Below are 16,887 nucleotides of genomic sequence, written 5' to 3'. Positions count from 1 at the left end.
TTCTAGCTTCCTCTAAATATGTTAAAAACTTTTTAACTAACGCCATCGATCTGGATTGATGCGTACAGTATTGATGCAAACATAATATCTATTATTATCTTATAAGATGACTATAATATATTATTATGACGAATATAATTTTATCTATATATATAAATAAAATTTGAGTGTCTGTATGTAATATTGAAATAACCGCTTTTTACTACATGCATATGAATATAATATATACACCATTTTTTACAATTTTTGTTTGTCTGTCTTTTTGTTCCGGCTAATCTCTGGAACGGCTGGACCGATTTTGACGGGACTTTCTTTGATAGGTAGCTGATAATATAAGGAATAGCTTAGGTTACTTTTTTTTAGACTAACTTCGCCCCGCGACGTCACCCGCGGTACGACAATAACCGCGAGTAACATCGCGGGACGCAGCTAGTTAAGTAATAAAATTATAATAATAAGATATATAAACTATTAAAAACTATAAAGCAGTCCTAAATAGGAAACCGAACTGAAGATTAATTAAATTTTTTTTGTTCTGTTAATACTGATCAGGATATTAGAGCAAAGATTCTATTGTCATCGTCTCTTGTAGCGTGTAAAGATTAGGAGTTCGAGGTTTGGGTGTCTTGTTCTGATGCAGGAAGAAGTTTTCTAATACATTCATTCCCAGGCTAAATCTTGTAGATCTGTGAGCTTATTTTTTTAATATCACATTATACGAGGCTAGAACGATTCAAGATCAGGTAGACTATTAGTGCGGCAGCTATCCCTACCATTAAAGTAATGGTAGTTCTACTTTTTGTAATAGCCGTTATGCGGATTCATTTGTAGTTTTTTCAATATGTATGTGCAAAACTTTTTTTGTAGATTTTTGAACGACAATCTTACGCATAGAGTGGGATATATTTTTTTTATTGCTTAGATGCGTGGACGAGCTCACAGCCCACCTGGTATTAAATGGTTACTGGAGCCCATAGACATATACACCGTAAATGCGCCACCCACCTTGAGATATAAGTTGTAAGGTCTCAGTATAGTTACAACGGCTGCCCCACCCTCCAAACCGAAACGCATTACTGCTTCACGGCAGAAATAGGCGGAGTGGTGGTACCTACCCGTGCGGACTCACAAGAGATCCTACCACTAGTAAGATACACTTTTTAATACACTTTGAATTGGTAATTTTTTTTACCTTTAGAAGTCACATTTTAAATCTGGGCAGGTTCATCATAAGGTTTTGTTTATAATAAATGTTTATTTCAGAGCGCGAACGCCTCGCTCAACTCGAGAAAGAACTAGCCGAAACGCCGATCAAGCCTTCCTATGACCCTGAAGAGTTGAACAAGCTGATCGGATACATCATGAGGATCACGACACTCTACGATTTGCGCGACGAAGATTGGACCGAAGACGTGAAGCATGGCATTGAGGAGTGGTTTCTAGAACCGAGATCTTTGATCCTGTGCATTTATTTTAGAGGCGACAAGTTGAAGTCGATCAGCGACATCCCACTGTCGCCGGTGTACGATCTCACGTATTTCATTCGCGCGCCCGACTTCGTTTTCAAGTCTGATACATTTCACGATGACATAATCTTTGGCACTTTCGTTGATTCGGTCGAGTCGAACGTTATACAGATCCTGGAAAACGTTTACGCCCCGTATTTCTTTGCCGTCAACGCCTGGCCCGATAGTAAGTCTGTTAGTTTTACTTTTAGTGATAGATAGGCTGTTGATAGCTTCAAAAAGACAAAAGTTTTAAGATTTTCGGTTTTGTTTATCAATCGATTTTTCTGTTACTTATTGACAAGCTTTAATGTTGTCATTTAGAATTATGAAAACAGTGTTTTTTTTTTAAATGTACAGTGATTATGGTCGCATTCCGTTCGTTGGGTTGGTTAGGTATCTTTTCAAAATAAGATCCGTAAAACCGTGAATATTGATTGATGTTTTAGACATCTTTCTGATTTTCATGAGAATCGATCGAGATTTGCACGAGGGCCGTATGTATTCTCGACAATGCCATACTCACGGATCGTTTGGAACCTTTAACTCTACGGGGCAAGTTCGCATCTGCAATTTTGCATTTGCAATTTTTTATTCTCAAACTCCAAGAATAAAAAAATTAAAAAAGTACGGAGTTTCACGTTTGTTGTTCGACTGTGTAACATCACGTTTATAGGAAGCGATTACTCTTGAATGTAAAGACGGCACGAATAACTAATAAATAATTTCAGGCGTAAAAAGCGAATTCTGCTCTCAAATCCACACGTTCTTGGCGAAGCTAACGGACATGTATTACAAAATGCTCGGTCTCACCGTATTGTATATACCTAGAGAGGGACAGCAGCTGACGTTCGAACAGGCCAGCGCAGATCGGGAGCTGGTGAAAAGGCTGGAAGGAGTTGTGGTATACTGGACGCATCAGATCAAATCGTGCTTGGAGGACCATGCGTTTGTAGCGTCACAGAAAGAGCTCTTGTGCCCGAGTGATGAATACGACTTTTGGTTATATCGGCGTTAGTATTGGTGTTCACGAAGCCTTCCAAAGTTTTTGTTTATTGAAACTTGAGTCTTATTTAGTGCTATTAGATAACGTAGGTTATGGACTTTGATATTTCCAGATAAATCCCACCAAACAAGGTATTGTAACATCAAAGTTGCGACGTGTGTTTGTTTATTGGTCTAATTAGGTACAAGAATTCACGGCCCATCTAATGTTAAGTTAATATCGAAATCCATTGACATAACAAAGTGATTATAATCAAAAAGGTTACATTGCGGAGATCGAAATCTGAATCGTATTGCATAGTTGCCGTCCTCCTTAAATCGGAAGGCTGAAATGGTAATAACTGTACTTCAAGTTGAGTTAATAACTTTATTTGAATAGATACAGTTCTACTAACATGAATCATTGAGAACGCTTACGTATTTTGTTTGTTAGAAAGTCCGAATTTACCTGTAACTCTAGCACTGACCGTTTCAGACGAAAACTTAAACGCCCTGCTATACCAATTGAAGAATCCAGCGGTGAGACACATCACGAAAACACTGGTGACCACACACTCGACTTTCATCCATCAATTCCAAACTCTTTGCCAAGAAGTCATTCAGAAGATCAACGAAGCCACTTCCAACATTGAATACTTACAAGTGATCAAACAGCCTTGTGCAATTTTGGAATGCGTGATAGATCCCGATGAAATAGCCAAACACGTACCCCAAATAATCAATCTATTCAGATTTATCTGGATGGAGTCCCCATATTACAACTCTGAGACCAGAATAACTAATTTATTTAAAGCCCTGAGCAATCAAATCATAATACTGTGCAGGAATTACGTAAATCTAGACGAGCTGTTTGAGGGAGAAACTAAGAAAGCGCTCGGTGAATTCACAAAGTGCATTGAGTGTTGCAAGAAATACCGCGAAATTTACGATACGATGGCAGAGGCTCACTGCGATTCGAAGCCAGACTCTTGGAATTTGGACACTGGTAGCATTTTCAACTACATCGATTCCTTCGTTCAGAGGTGCTTTGATATGTTAGAAGTTTGTAACTGCATGATTATTTTTGGAAGGTTAGTTCTATTAAATCAAATTTTCATCAAAATTCGATCTACGTTAAATTTGAGAAGACACGATAGTGTAAAAACGGTTCACTTGCCAAATCTTCAATTTAGTGTTCACGATTGAATTCCACGATAAAGGAATAAGATAGTATAATAAAAATTAAACCCGTAAAATTATAAATTGCGTAATTACTGGTGGCAGGGGCACCTTTTGTGAGTCCGCGTGGGTAGGTACCACCACCCTGTCTATTTCTGCCGTGAAGCAGTATGCGTTTCTTATTGAAGGGTGGGGCAGCCGTTGTACTGTTAAAGTGAGACCTTAGAACTCGTGTCACAAGGTGGATGGCGGCATTTACGTTGTAGATGTCTATGGGTTCCGGTAACCACTTAACACCAGGTGGGCCGTGAGCTCGTCCACCCATCTAAACAATAAAAAAAGGATTGGTACAGCGGCTCTCAACTACCATATTGATAGTGTACCTATATCACAAACCCCTATATCAAATGTCGCGAGATTTACATTTACTATAATTTTTATCTGAGGGGACTGTTGTAAATATGCGGCTTACACGAGTGAATATACCATTATTTATAATAGGTTAACTGAACGACTACGTTTAATAGATTAATGGTGTTTAATTTAATGAATATAACTTTAGAGAATTACACTTTGAATATCAATAGTTTTGTACACAAACAAGTAAGTATAGGGGTGTCACGAATTTGTAAAGATTTTGGTAATGCGACGCTATATTGTAGTTAATTATATTGTAGTTTGATCGTCATATAAGCCAATAAATAGCTATGGATGTTCTCATCAATCAAGTTTATTGTTGTTTTTGGAGTAAAACTACTTTAAGCACGCTTGGCTTGGGAATGCTGTTTTTTTTGTTTTAAATCAACAAATCTCCTATTAAATTTAAAGGATCGACGAACTAGAACGCATCAATAAGCCCATGTTCAGTGGCGCTCGCGGTGACCAGTTCGAGGCTAAGTGCGATCAAATTGAGCACATGTTTCAAGATGCGCTACTCAACGTCCGCAGAGTGTCGCGCTCCATACTAGACGTCCAGGCGCCGGCCTGGTACGACGATATCCTGCAGTTCAGGACTGTCATCAAGGACATTGAGGTGACTATTTAATTCCTCTTACAAATTTAATTATTTACTGGTGATAGGACCTCTCGTGAGTCCGCACGGGTAGGTACCACCACCCCGCCTATTTCTGCCGTAATGCGTTTCGGTTTGAATGGTGGGGCAGCCGTTGTAACTATACTGAGACCTTATAGCTTATATCTCAAGGTGGGTGGCACATTTACGTTGAATATGTCTATGGGCTCCAGTAAACACTTAATACCAGGTGGGCCGTGAGGTCGTCCACCCGTCTAAGCAATAAAAAAAATCTTATATTAGTACCCTAGGGTCTCAATAGGTGAACATCTAGATTAATAGTAAAGTTACTTGTCTTAGATTATCATAGAGAACTTGGTGGAGTCAGTCTTTGAAGGTGTGAATCACGTGGAAGAGGCTGTGGTCGCTCTGTTTTCGCTCAACAATTACTCCAAGCGGAAGAGTTTGAAACGGATTTTCAAGAAGAAAACTGCAGAGGTTTGTCGCATACCTTAAAGTTGGTACAGATAAGCTCGATGAATTGTCAATAGGGTCCATAGACATGCCTGTCTATGCGCACAAAACTACCAAAAAAAAAGAAATCGGTCAACGAGCACTACTGCAACCGCACCGACACTTCTCTCGCAGCAACCTTACGCACAATACCTATGTACCTGTATATTGTCACGGCCGTTATTTCAAATATAATTTGGAAGGAAAAATAAAACATTCATTTCGTTTGTACACCACTGCTTGCCTCCTCTTCCTCGCCAACATGCCATTCAACTCAACATGAAACATGCGAGGTCATCATGGCATTAAAATAACTATCTTACTATCTATCAAACTTCCCAACATAAAAACGTGAGCGGTGAAATAAAGTTTGTGGTATTTTACTGGTGGTAGGACGTCTTGTCGCCAATGATCGGAGGCGCTGGCGGGACATCACAAGGAGTAAAATCATGTCGAATTATAATGGTCACGACCCTCAGTAGTGAGGAAACGACGCGAGGAGGAGGAGGACGTCTTGTACACGGGTCCGTACCGGCTTGCCTATTTCTGTCGTGAAGCAGTAATGCGTTTCGGTTTGAAGGTTGGGCCAGCCGTTGTACTATACTGAGACCTTAGAACTCATATCTCAAGGTAGGTGGGGGCATTTGCGTTGAAGATGTCTATGGGCTCCGGTAATCACTTAACATCAGGTAGGTCGTGAGCTCGTCCGCCCGCCTATGCAATAAAAAATATAAAAAATTAAACCCTAGTACCAGTGAAATTCCCTACCACTATCAAGGCAATGTAAGCATACTAAAATCTTTAGGGCCTAGCTCAGTATCCAGAGTAGTCTTTTAATTGGCTACGGATGCCCGGGATTAGTTAGTGCTATTAGTAATACAAATATTATTGTTAAAATTAAGAACAATTTCTCAAGGTTTGGGCGATGTTTAGCGACGAGGTACAAGAAGCTAAAAAGGATATGGTCTCGAATCGAGGTCAGTTTCCGGCTGACCTGCCGTCCTTTGCAGGGCGAGCTATTGTACTCAAGACGAGGAAAAACAGACTTGTGTACTTGAAAAAGGTGATTTTTCTAACCAGTATCTAATATAAAGATCCTCTAACCTCAAAAGTAGGTGAAGATGAAAATATTTTATATAATGGCACGGACGACATAATATGTTTTATATCAGCTGTGTCCCGAGCACCAGAGGTTTGTTTTTTCCCTACCTAAGCTGATGGTCTAGGAGACCATATCAGCGTCACCGAGCTAGCACCAGAGGTATTGGCTACTGTCCTGACGGACAGTAAACACCTTAAAGAACGGTACTAAACCAATTTCCGTTGACTTCCTGTTTATAGGCTTTTTTATTTCTCTGGAGGCAAATATTTTAAAGGCATTACAACGTTCATACCACCATCCGCCTTGAGATATGAGGTCGAAATCTCAATTGTATTGTGTAAAGACTGATTGCTTAGCAACCGATCCATTAACGGTGCTTTTAGGTACCACAAGCACCGGTAACCGTCGTGGTCGAACCTGTCGCTTGCGACGAAGGGCTTGACGAGTGAATTAACCCATAGACACAGCCCACAGAGTTTCTCGCCGGATCTTCTCATGGGTGGTGGGTCGCGTTTTCGATCCGATGGTAGATTCTGCGAATCACTGCTCTTGCTAGGGCCAGTGTTAGCAACACTCCCGGTTTGGTAGGAAAAAAAAGCTTCGCAACAGAAATAGCCAGATAAGTTGAACCTACCCGTGTGGGTTCACATCATAATACTTACGTCCAGTTATATGGCAAACTAATAAATTTTGGGGTTTTATTTCTATTGCGCGATGTCTATCATTTACGGGCTAACTAAAACCTAAAAACATTTTATTCTGAGTTAATCATCATCGATTGTACCAGGTGATGACTGATGCCTCAGTATGGATGATGGCGTGCAGTAACTCGGAAGACGTTATCATGCACGTGAACAGACTGATGGGCGCCATCGATGTTGCCATACGCGAACTGTGGATTTCCTGGACGGTAATATACTGTCAAAATTTATTTGACATTTACCAATACGAGTAGGTACTTTACAGTTTTCGTGCTCATAAACAACTAAGGTGTTGTTTGTCGACTTGATTATTGTACTAGCTTAAAACTAACATTGTATTAATGACTTCAGGCAGATTGTTTAACTTGGGAGTTACATCTTTACGGTCTTCCCAATTATATAATTACAATTTTTGATAGGTCAATTTTATTTCGTTCCACTCATTTTTCATATATGTTTAACATATAACAACTGAAGATTTTATAAAATCGACGCTAGAAAAAATGGCGTCACAAGAAGCCGATTTGCCATACTGAAAAATTAAAAGTAGATACAAGATGTTACTTAGGTCCCGATTCTCAATTGTTTTACGGTTCTTATAGCGTTACGTCTACCACAGCCCAAAGATACTACAATCTAATTATTTCCACCAACGTTGAGATAATATGAAATGAGGTTGTAGTGAAGTCATAAAATTCTCAATAGTATTGTGTATCTACCAATCAAACAGGAACGAGTGAACTTCCAACGCGGACTATCAATGCCATCTATAATTACGGCACGGTGCTCTGTTTATTATTGAATAGAATTATGTCAATTGTCAGTACATCAGTTAGTGACGTAGTTACTTTAAAATTTGGTATCCAGCAAACGATATGAATGCTGGTACAGTCCCAATAGATAGAAATATATTCTCACTTTTTTTTTCCTGACTTAGAATAATATTATCTTATTGACAATATTATCCCAATGAAATGTTTTATTGCAGCACAATTTAGATGAAAAATGTAGCGCGGGCTTGAACAGGACCTTGATGCGGAAGAGCGCAGAGAACTTGGGACTCTTGGAGTGCAACATCGACATGTAAGCATTCACTAATGGGCCCTTATGGAATTATAGTTTATAAGAATTAGTTTTATGTGGAATTTTTTGACAGGAACATCTTGGATCTTTGTAAGGAGGCAGCACATTGGGAAAACTTGGGACAAGATATCCCATTGCACGCTTATCAGGTAATATAATAACCCGTCATATGAACATCAATAAATATTGAATATGTGATACAATTTCCTTATAAAGAAAAAAAATATTGGCAGGCATTGACTAGACATCAGATATAATAAAGCAATCAATGCTCTTTTGTTGTTTTTAAAATAGAAGTCAATTGTTTGCTTCGTTTCGGAATATGTTCTTAGAAGTGGATAAAATTGAAGTTCGCACGGTAATAAAATATCTCTGCTTGAAAATTTGAAAGCCTAAATGTTCTTTTTTGTTTATTTGTCCTTGTAGGCAGACGAGCATACGGTTACCTGATGGTAAATGGTTACCGTCGCTCATGGACGACAGCAATGCTATGGGGGCAGAGCCAAGCTGCCTACCGTTAAGTACTCTCCAGCCGTCTCGTTTGTAGAAGGACATGTCATAGCGCTCGGGAAACTCCGTGCTGTTTATAAAATCAAGGCAATTCCAGTATGCTTAGTGCGAGTATTTTAACTTCTCGATCGCGTAAGAGTTAACTCAAATCTAGAACGGCTTCCCTTCGTTTGCCGCTAGGAGCAAAGTGAGTTTACTTTTACGCGATCGTGAAGTTAAAAAACTCGGACCAAGCACGCGGCATAGACGATTCGCTTCTCATAAAACAGGTATACATGAAAAGCAAAACTATTTACTATGTTTACGAAAGCGTGTTGGCCGTGGTTAAGGGATACAACAAGATAATCGACTCGCTGTCTGACGATGAAAGATTACTCTTCAAGCCTATGATTACAGTGAGTATATACTTTCAGCCATTGGCTGTTTATTTTAAAGACTGAATTTTAGTTTGGGTGGTGAAAAGTTCTATGAAGGTTCTTAATCGAAACTGGCTAAAGCAGCTTAAAGATCATGGCGTAATACCGGTTCACGCTGGTAATTTCCATTTAACGTCTTATGTTACTAGTGTGTATCTATAAAGATAACTCACTGTCAAATAATAGTAATGTGTAAAAATCGAATATCGAACCGTTAGTATGTAACGGAATCTTTGAACATGATTTTGACCCCTTCATAACTTCGGATTAACTTGAATTTTTGCATACTTATCAAGGATCGATGACCATTTAATATTTTAAACAGTTAGTTAACCCGTTATTTACTTTCGGCAATCAAAACGACAAATTCATTAGAGCGCCTTCGTGTTTTCACTTAGCAAACTGGAAACTGTTGTATTTGCGTGAATTTACAAATATGAATAATTTATTGATACAATATAATGCTGATTGAACTATAAAATGAAAAAAAAAACATTATAGTTACAAAATAAATAATGGTTAAAAAATTAATAATAGTTTTTAAAAACTAAAAAAAACACACTTTTATGGAAATTCCAACTAAAAAACTATTGAAAAAATACTAAAATAAATGATTGAGTTGACAGCTTCAACATTATTGGCGTGAAATTTTCCAACTCATATTTCGTATTTTTTATTTATTTTTAGATTACAATACAAAACGTCTGATGTTTGGTGGTAGGACCTCTTGGGAGTCCGCACGGGTAGGTACCACCACCCCGCCTATTTCCGCCGTGAAGCATGCGTTTCGGTTCGAAGGGTGGGGTAGCCGTTGTAACTATACTGAGATCTTAGAACTTATATCTCGAGGTGGGTGGCGCATTTACGTTGTAGATGTCTATGGGCTCCAGTAACCACTTAGCACCAGGTGGGCTGTGAGCTCGTCCATCCATCTAAGCAATAAAAAAAAAAATTAATAAATTTGAATTAAAAAAGTAGTGGTGTGGTGTGGTAGTGTGGGTGTAATAGATTATATGGTATATAAATAAGGTTTCACTGTATTTGTATGTATGTATTAATACAATGATATATGTATACATTAGAGAGAGAGAGAGTATTCTTTATTGTACACCAAAAAACAAATAAACAGTGTGATACATTAAATACAAAAATATATAATATACATAAACATACATAGGTGTGGTATTTTCATATAAATTTCGATGCACCTACCATTATTAACTCTGTACTACTTGGTTGACTGGTAGTTAATGTCTCCGGAATTAAGTCCGCCAATGTAAATTTTACATGAAGTGTGTCTAATAAATAATTACTGAAGCAATTTATAAAATGTTGAAAATATAAAAATTAAAACGAAAACTGATATTCTTCAACAAAGTAATTTATTTCTAATATCACATTAAATTCAGTACACGATAAATTAACAAATAACATTTTCAATAACCTCATTGATCATTAAAGAATGAGATTAATTATCATTTCAGATTAGTGGATGTAAAATTAATATTTTCAGTTTATTATTGTTGATTAATATATCTCTCATTAATTAAATCATATTCTCAGATAGAAAGAGCATATTTTGCTATAATAAATGTCAACGCCTGGCCTTGATATCATCCATGTTAATAAAATCCCAACGCTTATTCTAATTTCACCTTTTTAATAATCTGGTCAATGGATGGTGAAAATTCGAATTATTCTAAACCAGTTGGCAGACAGAGGAGCAAAAACTCAACACAGCTTAATTACATGAAGAAGTTTCCACATAAGCCACCTGAGTGTAATTATCTCACTAGTAGTGACACACTATTCATTCAAACACAAATCTAAATGATCATTCATTGCCTTTTGTTCAACCATTTCTAAGCAGCAGGGACATGGTGTTTTTGTACCTGTAGCATTCATAGTCATCGACTCATCAAATTCATCATCATCATCATCATCTATGACAATGGTCGAGTTATTTTCTTCTGGTATCGTAGTATTGTGGTCGAAAAACACTAAACATTCATCTAAGTGTTGTTCAATAGGTTTACTGATTTTTTTTCCACAGCATGCACATGTATGTTGGTCTCGACTACTATTCCCAAATTTTTCTGGATCATTTTCAGTTTCATTTGATGCAAACGTAACTTTTTTTTGGGGTTGTATTTTGATGCCCGCACTTGTACTTGCTTTATTGTCCAGTGGTTTTACATCATCCTTTTCTAATTTAATATTACTAGTGATTTTTCTATCAAGATCAACGCTATTGAATTTAGTCATAGGTTTAGATACACTACTTACTATGGATTGCCTCTCACGATTACTATTATTTTTAACTTGTATATTGTCTTTACTAAGTTTATCAATCAAATCTTTATTCAAACATTCATCTAGATGTTTATTGATTTCTATTTTATTCACTTTAGTTTTACATACTGGGCATTCTACCTTGTCTTCTTTCTTAGTATTAACTGCAATCAATTTGGAACCATCAGTTGATTGAGTTATTTTGAAGTCCTCTCCGTAAACATCTTTGAGCAGTGAAGAAGCTGTCTTCTTGAAATATTGATCTATTTTCTTTATTTTAGGTGGTGGTGAATCCGAATGTGGGTTCGATCTATTTTTTGTTTGTTTTAGTGAATTATCGACAGCATGTGGTGTGTTTGATATTTGTTTGTTCACCCATATGTTTCTGACGGTTTCTAGAGCATTGACAGAGTTGCTTCGACTTCGAACTTTAACTAATGTGTGTCCTTGGCTACTAAAAGGTTTTGGTGAATTTGGATTGACATTTTTGGCCATTGTCACTTGGGGAATACTGTTGATAGTTCTGATGTTCGTTTTTATAGAATTGTCATGAAAATCTTTCAGAGCTGTTATAGACTTAACGTTAATTAAATTCTTATTTGTTGATAGATTATTATTGTTTATGTATTGAGTAATGTCTGCATTAGGTTTGGTTGATTTCTTGTTAGTAGTTTTGGTTTTTGTCACTGGTTCCTTAATTTTGATGAAAGTGCCTCCACATTTACGTTTGTGGTCCAGCCACCAGTATTCTGATGGCCCAGGCGCCCTGTTTGCTGATCTCCGCACTATACCGAAATGTGGTCTTTTTGTTTGGCATGGTCCATTACATCTCCACCAGTGCGTTTGATATAACATAACCTAGAAACCAGAAATTTTCGTTTTCTATCTTTATAATTGAAAATTTTGAAGCTTGTGTGATGTAGAGACATTGAAGTTTTTTAATGAGTTCTCATTTATATTGTTATTATTATCTAAAATTGTGAATTATATTTTTAGATGATGTTTGCGTTTAATATAGTCAAGACGTCTACTACCCTAATTAGACTTACCAACTCCTATTCATAAATCAACTTTGTAGTTGAATGGTTTTTGTATTACATTATTACTTTTTTTAACAAATTTTATGTCTGCATCTTCAATGATAATAATGAATAAAATATAATTAATTAACATAATTTAGATTTACCTGAATTTCGTCACAATAGTAAAATAGTAAAATTTTACAATACAAAGACAAATGCGTACCTCATCATGAAAGTCATGATAAATACTAATATTAAGTCCAGCGCTTCTGTTAATCCGGTGCATGTGACTTTGGAAGATAGGTCCGTGCCCGTCTCTGTCCTGATCTTTGGCAGTGACAAACAGATAAGCATGAATCATCTCGTGTAGCAGTGTTTCGATCAAGTCCTTACGAGGTCGAAGTTTTAGTAGGGGTTCACTGATGGCTATATCGCATAAGCCTCCCCGACCTTCGTAGCTGAAATAAAATATAATTCATCATCATCAGCCTGCGGCGGTGCACTGCTGGACTTAGACCTCCCCCAAAGCTCGCCACTAAATAAATATAATTCGAGGCTTTTAAATACCAATGCGTTTAAATTAAGAGTTTTTCAGATGAATTATCTCAGTTTATTGTCAAACACCGAAACACTTAATAATTGTGTTTTGTGTGATATTAATATTGTTAATAGTGTGTGATAATACTAAGGATATCGGGTTATAATTTGATTATAGGTATTTACAACTCACGAGCAAATTCCCGCGCAAGAATACATTTTTTTGCTCCATCTCACTACGACCCTACTCGCTAATCTACTCCAAAAGAATGTTTTGTCGAATTGTATGAACAATAAATGGATATTTGGTGTTGGGTCGATTAATTCGAGTTCCGGATCACCCAAATTCATTATCAACTGCGTTTTTTAATAAACATTACTAGTTTATCTCTTGATGATACTTTTCTATGTTTTGAATTTGTTAAAACTTTTGAACTTTACTGTTAAGTTTGACGGAACCGACAATAGCAGTTCTATTTTTTGAACTAGAAAGGCAAAGATATCATAACCATACCGTTCAATCTTTTATATTCTTTTTTACGCAAAATGACATGGCGTGAAAAGAAGTTGATTAATTTAGAACATTAATCAATTGACATGAAATTAAATGCAATGAGATGAGATTATATGGGATGAAATATAATCTTAGTAAAATGGTGGTTATTTACTGAGACTTTATCAGTGGACTTTTTGGAGGATCCCGAGAAGTTACATCCAGTGGTTTTGTTTGATTTTCCCACATTTCTTGCACTTTAACAGATACTAAACAGCTAATGAACCATCGTTATTACACATTTAAACCTGAAGAAACACTAAATAGGCACAATAAAACAATTCACATATCACTCGCGTTCCCGCCAAAAGCCTCTTTGAAACCGAAAGTTGTGCCTGTGAATAACTGACAAAAATATTTTTATTCGATACATGCACAGACAAAGTGCAAAGAAAATAGCCTATTCCATTAAATTATTTGAATAGTTGAAAACATTTTCGTTGTGTGAAAAGTGAAATGTAATGGAATGAAACGAAATGAGATTAGAATTTTTGCAGATGTTAAGCAGTGGCTCAAGCACCATTATTAGACTTTTGAGCCCGAAGAAACTTTAAACTAACAAACTAAAACAATTCACACAACTCGATATGTACCCGCCAAATTCTAATCTATAAAATATATTTAATGTATACGAATAAGATCAAGAACTTTAACTCGACTAACTGGTGATCATCAGACATACTACTACAAGATGCCGATGACTACCTAATTGACGTAGTATTCTGAGATTTCAAATATTATTTTTAACCCGGCGTCATGGGGGTGGAAAATGACTACACGGACGGGTGGGTCATATGTACCCGATATTTTGACTTAAGATATTTCAATAATATTAAAATAAATAATTAATTTATTGTAGTAATGACTTTACTGTCTTATGGTTTAGTAAATTAAAATTAGTAATGGTTTAGTAAATTAAAATAATAAAAATTTGTATTGCAGAATATCGTAATTAAATCTTTAAGCCTTCCAAAATATAAACACGTAAAAATCAACAAAAATGGCGTTCCTTAGCCTAATCTCATATTTATTTGCATTAATTGATAGCCTTTAATTATTTATAGCACTTTTATAAACTTAACTACGATATCATTGGATAAAACTTACTTAAAACTAATCAGAATCATCGTTGTGAATACAATCACTGCAGAAAAGTACGACATGTTCAGGTCAATTAGATTTGTTTGCAACCATAACATGTATGGGTTGTTTTGCAGTCTTTTTTCGCAGGACATACCTACAATCTCTTATGAGTATTGGGTCTCTTAGCTGGAAACTCCTCCGAATCTTCACTAACAAATAATCCTATTTTTTTCGCATTTCTTGAGGCAAACGTGTCACATTCTAGCGGACTCTCAGATGCTCATCCACAGGGGCAAGGCCTAGTTTCTTCAGATATTGACATCGCTTTTGGTTCCACTCATTATTGATTCCATGTATGTATGTAAATCCGTTCATAGCAAACATGTTCAAAAAGGCGTAGAAAACTCAAAGGTTAGTTTTTTGAATTGCGACACACGTCATATTATTATGTAGCGTACAACTCATCAGCCATATCCACTCCATACTTTATTGAATTGTAGTACGTATTGATTTCCGACTTGCTTTTCTCCAGTTTAATTATCAATACTGTTGTTATGGTGCAGACTTGACATCAGCAGACTCCTGATCCGAGGACATGACATCCAAGTCATATGCTTCAAGAATTGATGAAATACGTTCTCGTCCTCCTTCCTCTCGATCCATTTTTTTTCGATATATTAATAAAAATATAGCAAAATAGTAAGAAACGATAGTTCAAACATAAAATGTAAAATAACACTTAAAACAATGAAAAAACATAAAAGCCATTTTTTTTTTTTTATTGCTTAGATTTGTGAACGAGCTCACAGCCCACCTGGTGTTAAGTGGTTACTGGAGCCCATAGACATCTACAACGTAAATGCGCCACACACCTTGAGATATAGTTCTAAGGTCTCAGTATAGTCACAACGGCTGCCCCACCCTTCAAACCGAAACGCATTACTGCTTCACGGCAGAAATAGGCGGGGCGGTGGTACCTACCCGTGCGGACTCACATGAGGTCCTACCACCAGTAAATGAGGTCCTACCACCAGTATTGGAAACAATAGCGCAAAACTGTTACACCGAGTACGGGGATGGGTCATATTTACCCTTTTTTAACTTTGGTCACAGTTAGCTCCAAGCACGGTCGCAGCATAACTATACAATTGTAAACAATGCTTAGAGGAAGTCATAAATTCCAGCTATTGAGAGGTACGGCATCCTCACTTGCGTAATTACGAATCTGTAAGCTAACAAAAACGTCTCGGGTCATTTTGACCCAAACCCCATGTCGCCGGGTTAATGAACTAAAAGAAATTAAGCACGTTCTAAACAACATTTTTCGCTGGTCATGTTATTGGCAGACCTTTCTTGGGTTATTTAATATCATAAGCATTTGAAACTTAAATAGCGGGAACAATCAAATCTTGTCAATCAGCTCTTGTAGGTACACGGAAAGCTGAGTCAGCTTAACTATAATATATTTTATCTCCCCCGTCCTGCAGCTTAGGCGTCTTAGATGATGACTAGTTTTTTTTTTATCCCTGGTAGTGGAGCTATTCCATCTACGTCCGGACGGGAGTGACTAGTACTTACGCGCGGATTATAGAGGAATGTAATATTGTCTATTGTATTAGTACATAATATTACTAGCATACTTGAAGTTGTTAATCGTTCTTGTCGCAGAGAATCCTATATACCCTAAAGTATCCGCAAAGTAATATTCGTCTTCTATGTACCTAAAGCAAAATCTGCCATGGCAGCCGCTCTCGTGTTCCTTCGAGGAAATGACGCGTGGCCTATATACATCCACTGCTGGGTGATCCTGTGTTGCCCAGGCGATGACTGTCTATTGGATACCCTAAATCTTCAATAGTCGTCGATACATCTTGTGGGAGACCTGATGAACCACGCTGAACCTACCGGTGTCTGTCAACAAGAAAAATAATTGTTAAACACTAAAATAGCTTTGAAATCACTACATAATATAAAACAAAGTCACTTTCTCTGTCCCTATATCCCTATGTATGCTTAAATCTTTAAAACTACGCAACGGATTTTGATGCGATTTTTTTAATAGATAGAGTGATTAAAGATGAAGGTTTATATGTATAATAATATCCATTAAATAGTGGAGAAATCAATAATAAATTGCAGTTTCCGAAGCGAAGCGAGGGTGGGTCTCTAGTATTTAATAAAAGTCTGTGAATTTAGTGTCTTTAATAGTTCGTAATTGTTTTCAGGCTTGCGACAAGAAAGTACAGCCGGGCATTTCAAAATTAACTTGGACTTCAAATATGTCCGATGCCTACATTGCCGATTGCGTTACTCAAATTGGAGAAGTACCTACAATTTTTTTTTATTTGTAGCGGGTAGCTATCATAGAACACAAGATAATAATATTAGACAGATG

General features: G+C 36.9%; 2 protein-coding genes across 3 annotated transcripts in view; one reads left to right on the top strand and one right to left on the bottom strand.

Annotated features, from left to right (window-relative positions):
- Positions 1 to 1,216: 1,216 nt before the first annotated feature.
- kl-2 (dynein heavy chain 2, axonemal kl-2) overlaps positions 1,217 to 16,887 on the top strand; it is a 95,257-nt gene continuing 79,586 nt past the window's right edge. Inside the window, exons 1-11 of the mRNA XM_089731740.1 lie at positions 1,217 to 1,692; positions 2,237 to 2,518; positions 2,986 to 3,580; positions 4,497 to 4,701; positions 5,041 to 5,178; positions 6,110 to 6,256; positions 7,083 to 7,205; positions 7,985 to 8,079; positions 8,153 to 8,228; positions 8,859 to 8,984; positions 16,718 to 16,816. Coding sequence (XP_089587866.1) covers positions 1,251 to 1,692; positions 2,237 to 2,518; positions 2,986 to 3,580; positions 4,497 to 4,701; positions 5,041 to 5,178; positions 6,110 to 6,256; positions 7,083 to 7,205; positions 7,985 to 8,079; positions 8,153 to 8,228; positions 8,859 to 8,984; positions 16,718 to 16,816 — 2,328 coding nt within the window. The 5' untranslated portion in view covers positions 1,217 to 1,250. The remainder of the gene's footprint in view (positions 1,693 to 2,236; positions 2,519 to 2,985; positions 3,581 to 4,496; positions 4,702 to 5,040; positions 5,179 to 6,109; positions 6,257 to 7,082; positions 7,206 to 7,984; positions 8,080 to 8,152; positions 8,229 to 8,858; positions 8,985 to 16,717; positions 16,817 to 16,887) is intronic.
- Positions 10,369 to 13,338, bottom strand: mh (DNA-dependent metalloprotease SPRTN). Of its 2 annotated transcripts, none has more exons than XM_028174935.2 (3): positions 13,050 to 13,338; positions 12,543 to 12,777; positions 10,369 to 12,155 (listed from the first exon to the last, which is right to left on the bottom strand). In XM_028174935.2, exons 1-3 carry the CDS (start codon positions 13,205 to 13,207, stop codon positions 10,812 to 10,814), a joined length of 1,737 nt encoding a protein of 578 aa, XP_028030736.2. In that variant the 5' UTR covers positions 13,208 to 13,338; the 3' UTR covers positions 10,369 to 10,811. The 2 variants fall into 2 exon arrangements, with proteins under 2 accessions (XP_028030736.2, XP_089587864.1); XM_089731738.1 differs by having other exon boundaries at positions 13,043 to 13,312.

This window comes from Bombyx mandarina, chromosome 12 (genome assembly GCF_030267445.1).
Source record: "Bombyx mandarina strain Sakado chromosome 12, ASM3026744v2".
NCBI classification, from domain to species: Eukaryota; Metazoa; Arthropoda; class Insecta; order Lepidoptera; family Bombycidae; genus Bombyx; species Bombyx mandarina.
Note: the sequence above shows the minus strand (reverse complement) of the source record. Positions and strands in the feature narration are given on the sequence as shown.

Coding starts and splice junctions, on each gene's coding strand:
- mh (XM_028174935.2), bottom strand. CDS start 13,207: ATGAATTTGGGTGATCCGGAACTCGAATTAATCGACCCAACACCAAAT. Junction 12,778..13,049: donor TCTTGCGCGGGAATTTGCTC/GTGAGTTGTAAA, acceptor ATTTTATTTCAG/CTACGAAGGTCGGGGAGGCT. Junction 12,156..12,542: donor ATCATGACTTTCATGATGAG/GTACGCATTTGT, acceptor TCTGGTTTCTAG/GTTATGTTATATCAAACGCA.